The 7,238-nt window shown below is 45.6% G+C and overlaps 1 protein-coding gene across 1 annotated transcript; it reads left to right on the forward strand.

Moving 5' to 3' along the window:
• Positions 1 to 637: 637 nt before the first annotated feature.
• Positions 638 to 7,238, forward strand: LOC137160443 (apolipoprotein L6-like). Its single transcript, XM_067559001.1, has 4 exons — positions 638 to 756; positions 3,915 to 4,032; positions 4,469 to 4,619; positions 5,920 to 7,238. Exons 2-4 carry the CDS (start codon positions 4,002 to 4,004, stop codon positions 6,809 to 6,811), a joined length of 1,074 nt encoding a protein of 357 aa, XP_067415102.1. The 5' UTR covers positions 638 to 756; positions 3,915 to 4,001; the 3' UTR covers positions 6,812 to 7,238.

The following is a 7,238-nucleotide window of genomic DNA, read 5'->3' on the forward strand; positions in this document are numbered from 1 at the left end:
ACACGCACCGACTACACAAGAAGCATAGTGTGGACATGCACAAGCAATGTAATAACTGCTGTGGCTATATGTCAACATAATTTAGGTCGACATAATTTTGTAGTGTAGACATTGCCTGAGAATCACAGATAAGTACAAGATAGAACAGATAGGTTAGCATAAGTAGTTAGCACATATTCTAAGGGACTATTCAAGGTGAAGTGGCCCATGAACAACAAAACAAAACGGGGAGTTAGTGTGTTACAGATTGTTGTAATAAGCCATAAATCTAGTGTCTTTATCAAGACTAGACTACTAAACTATCTGTTCTATCTTCTACTTAGCTGTGACACTCTGAGTAGCGTTCACAGACCTGCAGAAGAGCTCTGTGTCACTCAAATGTTCATCTTCCTCACCAACAGAAGTTGGTCCAGGAAAAGATATTCTCTCACCCCCCTTGTCTCTCTAATGTCCTGAAACTGACAGGGCTACAACAATACTGCATACAACAGGAGAGTGCAGCCAGCAGACAAGCTGCCTCTTCGAAAAAACCATGCCCTTCAACCCACTTCCCTTCATATCTCATAATACTGGGTTACACCACCCTTGGTAAACACACACTAACAGCCTGGGCGAATATAGTTAGTTTCTATGTGACGTGTCTTTGAACGCACTTCTGAGAAGCTCTCCTCCTCTTTCTTACCGGAATCTGTTTTTCAGTCTACACAAACAACTGCTATGATTTCTCGGGTGGACTAGCAAGTGGCAGCCAGAGAGGTAAGGGTCATAGAATTTCGTCAGGGCTTTCGCTCTTGCAGAATTTATATCCAGCAAGGGGATGTTGTTTTGCCTGTTAGCCTGTGGGCAAACCTGAAATTCCTTGTAAAATGTCAACTATTTACTATTGAAATGTAAGGTGGAGTGTTAGGGGTTGTCATCGTGAGCAGATCCCCTTTGTGCTAATGCTTACATCTTCTCTTCCTCTTAAATGCTATTTTTACTACCCCAGCTCTGGACACCAACTGATTCCAGAAGGAAGGAGGTGGGGCGCTTGCAGAAAGGGGAAGGGGCTGTAGCTGGAAGAGGGGTCGAGGGGAGAGTTAAGCATCTGTGGGGCATGTTGGATCATTTACTTGTATAAAGACCAGTGCAGTGCTATGTACTTTACTCATCATTATGTGTGTGGACTGTTCTAAGGGCCATTAAAGTCAAAGGGAGCTTTTCCATTGACTTGAGTGGTCACAGGTTCAGGCTTTCAAAGACTACTAGCTAGAAAGTTAAAGCAGGGGGAGAAATGGCTTGTGAGCTAAGGCAACAGATTATCCAGGCCAGACCCTAGAGGTTTCAGGGTGTCTATAGGAAGTTTAGGCCTACCTACCAAGTCCCCATGTGGAAGACCATTAGATACCTGGTGAACTAGACATGCTTATAGTCTGTTGATTGTTTTAAGATTTGTTTTATCTTAAAAGCTTTGGTTCTAAATAAATAATACTCTGCGGTGGGAAGGCTGTTCTGTTACTGGATACCACCCTCAGAGGGGTGGTCACAGAGGGGTCAGAACTGCAGGCACTGAAGATAAGACAGCCTGCTGATGTAACCATGGTTGATCACAGGGAACAGCAGCCAGGGCTTGGTCTGAGAGTGGCAATTCTTGTGCCGCTTTCTGATGCACTTTGAGCTCTTCAGATGAAAAGTGCGATCTGAGCCCAGAGCATTGTGTTACTGTTACTAGGTCTGTAATTTCCAAAGAGCAGCTAAAATTAAAATAAAAAAGTATTAGTTAGCAATTTAATCAACTACCTTGCCACACCATCACAGCAGTATCTTTAGGAACTCAGGTCTGTTCAAAAAAGATGCAGGTGGGCACTTTCTTCCCTGACCAAAAAACAAATATTGGCAATGTTGAAATGCCAGTAGTGATCCTGGGGTATCCTGCCTACCCCTTGCTTCCCTGGCTCATGAAGCCCTTCACCTGGCACCTGAACAGTGAGAAGGAGCATTTCAATAATAGGCTCAGCAAGCCCAGAATGGTGGTGGAATGTGCTTTTGGGCGTTTAAAGACATGCGAGGTATCAATGCTGCGTGGTGGCATAGTGGTGGGGTCTCCACTGAGAATCGCATGCAGCTCCTCGAATAAGCGGCATGTTTTGGGTGAGGAGCCAAAACGGCTGTTAGCTTCCCTAATTTTCTGCTAAGCCTGCCTCAGCAATTTGATCTTAATGCGGCACTGCTGCACGTCCCTGTTGTACTTCTTCTCCACCATGCCGCGAGATATCTTCTCATAGATGACCACATTTCTTTTGCTGGCTCAGAACTGAGCCAAAACAGACTCTTCGCCCCACAGACTGAGGAGATCCAAGACCAAAATTTCCCAAGGCTTGCGGGGAGGAACTATTTCCTGTTTATGTGGCCACAGTGCAGCAGACTGCAAATGTACAGAGTGGTCACAACAGAGCATTATAGGATACCTCCCAGAGGCCAATGATGTCGATTTACACTGCGCTCTGCCTATACTGACGCTCATTCGACCCATAGAATTCGACTTCAGCGCTTTGCCACTTGCGGAGGTGGTTTTATTATTTATTATTTATTACTGCAATTTAGGTCGCCGGGACTGACATGCCAGTGGAGATGTATACTGTATGTGGTCGATGTAAGCCGCATTACGTCAACCTACATTTTCAGTGTAGACCAGGCCTTAGTCACTTTATTGGCACAGTTAAATGCCCCTGGTAAACAATGCAGCACCACACAACATCTTAACTCTTTGGAGTCTGTAAACACGTCTTCCTAATGAAGGACCTTGCTGAACTAGGGTCTAGATTCCTTAAGTTGCTCAATTTGAATACTCAGTAGTTTTTCTGATCAGATTTTATATTGAGTACATCTATAAAAGGTTAAAAGATAATGTAGGCATGTTGCATATATGGTGCTTTGGAAAATCTCACTCCAAGCAGCATGTGTTATAGATGGTAATAAGCACATCAATACAAAGTGTTAGAGAGGTTTGTAAGGAAGCTGTTGGACTCCATACCAACTGACCACCCATGTGTTAAAATTACTGTAATAATTTATTTACCCTTCATTTCTAACTAATTCTAATTAACCTAACTATTTCTAGATGTACCTACTAGAAAGGGTGACAAGTTTTTCCTAAAGAAACTCCTAGGTAGGGCATGCCACGCCAAATTTCATTTTCCCCTGTGTTTTCACTTTTTGATCATCCAGGATTTTCTTCCTTTTGTCAAGAGTTGTCATATTGATGGCCAGCTTTTGAAAAATACCACCCCTTGCAGCACCACCTGCCTGGACACGGTCTACTTTAGCATGGGGTTCTTTGATTTCCTTATTCATCTCTACAATGAGGATCTTGACACCCTTAGCAGCTTTTTAACTGTAAAGCAGCTCCAAGCTAGATCTTCAGATTTCTTTGTTAGCCTCATCCAGGCCCCTTTATCCATCTGCAAAGTCTATAATAGGGGCTAAAATACATTAAATTATTACCCCATTTAACAAAATACAACTGTTTATTTGCTGTGTTTGTAGACCTTTGGCTAAATCCATGTGCCCGCTTCATAGATTAGCCTCTCTTCAAGCCAGGAAGAGTAATTTTAAATTCACAGGGATATTTAACATAGAGGTTATTAAGAGCAGTAACATCAATCCCCTGCATAACCAATTGATTGCAAGTTACCAGTAAAAGCGTTAGAGATTTCAAGCTGTTAGCAGCATCAACTGCTAGATTTTCCACAACATACATGAAGCTGCCAAAAAAAGGGAGAATTTGTGCCAGTAATGATGGTGATTTTGTGATATTCCACTAGCAAACTAAAATGGGACCTTCCCCCTCCCACTAAATTTATTCCACGTGGGACACTTGTTTCTTCTGTTGATTCACTTTGAACCATGTTTCCTTCTTACTTTTCCTCTACCAGGAATCCCGTGTTCTCTGCATGAGAGGTGCTGAAGGACTGCAACGTAAATAAAGTCAGAGATTGCACCTGGTATTTTCACCTGATAAGATGTCCTCGGGAACATTTAGTATTTATGAAGGTAAACTGCTCCTTTCACAGAGCTATTTCTCTTTGCTTCTGTTTTCATTATTCAGAGCTGGAAATGCATGCATCCTTTAAAAAGCATCCCTCCAAATCTGGGATTTCCCCACTCCTTAGCTACTCCCCCCCTCCAACCAGGCTGGAGGAGATGAGGCTGGTGCTTGAACCTGAGTCTCCCACTCAAGGTTTTGTAGGTTCCTGCTGTCCTGGAGAGCAACAGACCAACCCTCAGACTGGTGTCTCTTGGATGGGAGTGCAGAGCACTTGCTGCTCTTGCTAGCTCAAGGCTAGGAATTGAGCCCGCATTGTCTCCCATGGCAATGGAGAGAGTGTCAACCACTAGGCCTCGCTTCCTCCCCCAGATGTGATGAATGCCCACTTTCAGAGTAGGTCTGAAGGAACTCCAGTCTGATGATGTTTTTAATCTGATTTAGAAAACGTTGGTGACTATGACTGGCAATATGATGGCAGCTGGGGGATCTCAGAGCTTTTGCAAGAGAAAATATATAATGAGGAGCTGCAGGGCTTGTTTGCTGAAGACTGGAGCTACAAGGAAATGTTGCAGGACGTGATTGACCTTGAGAGGTAACCAAGAGGAATGGTGCTCAAAAGAGAATTCTCACATGCAGAGGCTGTACAGTTGACTGCCGATAACACCGCACCCCTAGTTGAATAGTACCCAGGTCGCTTCTTGCAGGACAGGCAACCCCCAGGTGTTGCCTCCATTTTATTTGTTATCAGTGAACAATTTCAGATTTATTAGCAACAGTGAGGAGGCATAAAGCAAAAAAGGTTCTCTGCCAGCAGGCTCAGTTCAGGGAAAGGATAAGCTTCATCACTAAACAGAACAAGAGAGAAGAAGAGAGGGTGGCCTGAGGGTGTCAGAGAATATCACAGCACCGTAGGGCATTCATTCTCAACCTTTTTGGGCTCAGGACCCATTTGTAAATGTTTATGGCCTGTCATGACCTGTGAATAATCTGGGGGTGGCGGTGGTTTTAGTCGGGTCCTGCCTCCCGGCGGTGTTGGGTCCTGCCCTGCACTCACCCACAGTGCTGCACTCCTGTGCTGTGTGGCTGGCTAGGCTTGGCACTCTGCTCTGGGTGTTGCAACCTCCAGGTTGCAGCGTTGCTCAGGTTTGGCCCCATACCCCTAACTGGACCAAATCTGTGAGAGTGGAGCTATGCCCTTGCTTATGGGGTTGCAGTGCCTCTCATTCACATTTGGCCTAGCCAGACTCCCATCGTCATGACTGCTGGGCCAAACCTGAATGATGCTGGGACACCAGAGGTTGCAGTGCCTGGAACAGCCCCGTGGGACAGAAGCCACAGGAGCTGCCATGCGACCTTCTGAAACATTTTGGTGACCCAATTCTGGGTCATGACCCATGGGTGAGAAAGCCTGCCTTGGAGGGACTAAGGCTTCAGCAGTATCAGCATTTGGCAGGAAGGACAGATGAGTAACCCAAGGGCTGTGGGATTTGGGAGGGAAGAGATCCTTGTTGGGATATTACAGAGGCAAAGTCTCACCAACAAGGGATCTGGGGAGCAGAACTTCTCCCTCCCCAAGGATGGACAAAGACAAAGGGTGGTGGGGAAACAGAGGTACAGAAGTCAAGTGAATTGCTCAAGGTCACCCAGCAAGTAGGTAGCAGAGCCAAAATTAGAACCAGGCATCTCTCAAGTCCCAGTGCAAGACGTCAGCCATTAGAACACACTGCCTCTCCGTAAGTCAGAAAATATTTTTGCTAACATGCATAGCTATGACGCAGATACACACAAAGGAATAGATCTGCTGAGGAATAAGGGGCCATTTTTAACACAGTCTCTTTTCAGAGCACAACTATATGATTGGTTGCAGTGATCAAACTATACCTTTCTAACAGGTATGAAGAAACTGTCCCCTGGGAAGAGAGTGCCAGTGAAGATATCATGGTCTTTCTGAAGCAGTTTCCTGAGCAGAGAAAGGAGATAGAGAAGTGCATCCAGTGCCTTAAGGAAATGGCAGACAACACTGACGAGATCCATAGGAAGTGCACCGTTGCCAATATCGCAGCCAACTCCACGAGCATCGTTTCTGGCATCTTGACCATCCTTGGGCTGACCTTAGCACCCGTGACGGCCGGGGGAAGTTTGGCTCTCACCGCAACTGGAATTGGCTTAGGGGCAGCAGCGGCAGCAACCAGCATTTCTGTAAACATATATGAGAATGTCAGCAATTCAAAGGAAAGGAGTAAAGCCGATGACCTGCTGATGGAATGCCAAAGCAACCTGAATACACTGATTATCCCCGATGACGTGGATTTCAGACTCAAATTCTCCCCAGAGAGCGAGGTCGAGGGCGACCACCTGAAACACATCATTTCCACTGTAAGTAAAATTCCACCGGTAGTGTACAAAAGTGTTAAAGGGATAAGAACCAACGTAAGAGCATTCAAACTGCTGAAAGCCAATCCTGGTTTGAAGGCCTTAGCAAAACGGATCACTACGGCTGGGCATGCAGCCCGTAACACAGCAAAGGGGACCAAGCAAGTGCAAAAAGCCTTCGCTGGGACAACTCTTGCCATGTCCAAAGGTGCGCGGGTGGTTGGTGCCACTGCAGCAGGGGTTTTTGTCGTGTTGGATGCCTATAGCCTCGTGAAAGACTCCATCCATTTAGCTGAGGGAGCAAAGGCAGAGGCTGCAGCAGATATAAGAGAAAAAGCTAGCCAACTTGAAAAGGACCTTCAGAATCTCTGCGAGCTGTATGAGGACCTGAAAGGCATGGTGTATGAATAGATGAACATCAGTTCCCATTTCCAGCACTGGGCCGGAAGGAAAAACAAACCACAAGGGGAGGGGAGATCGTGGTAGGAAGTCAAAGTCCCAGAAGCTACACATGATGCCAACTGACAGGGAGATGCCAGCTCCACTTTGACCAAAAGCATCAAGCCCTCTGAACAATTTGAAGCGATTGATACCATACCTTAGTCCCTCCTGCGTTTGAAATTCGGTGAAAGGAGCAGGAGAAGTTGTGCTACTGAACAACATTTTATTCATTCAGAACCTGGGACACCCTGAATCATCCTGCGAGGGAGTTCATCCTACCTTGCCTATGCTTAAGAGAAAGGAACAACCTCCTGTGTGCACATGTGAGAGTGAAATTGCAAGAGCAGTACCTGCTCTTCAGATGAACTTGTAAAGCATTAAACTTTTTCTTCCTTTC

The sequence above is a fragment of the Emydura macquarii genome, unplaced genomic scaffold (assembly GCF_026122565.2).
Source record: "Emydura macquarii macquarii isolate MOO-44397 ecotype Brisbane River unplaced genomic scaffold, CSIRO-AGI_Emac_v2 contig_2205, whole genome shotgun sequence".
NCBI lineage: Eukaryota > Metazoa > Chordata > Testudines > Chelidae > Emydura > Emydura macquarii.

What these genes read in the sequence shown, in the direction of transcription:
- LOC137160443 (XM_067559001.1), top strand. Translation starts at nt 4,002, where the DNA reads ATGTCCTCGGGAACATTTAGTATTTATGAAG. An exon ending in AACATTTAGTATTTATGAAG is followed by an intron (nt 4,033 to 4,468) that starts GTAAACTGCTCC and finishes AATCTGATTTAG; the next exon opens with AAAACGTTGGTGACTATGAC. An exon ending in GACGTGATTGACCTTGAGAG is followed by an intron (nt 4,620 to 5,919) that starts GTAACCAAGAGG and finishes CCTTTCTAACAG; the next exon opens with GTATGAAGAAACTGTCCCCT.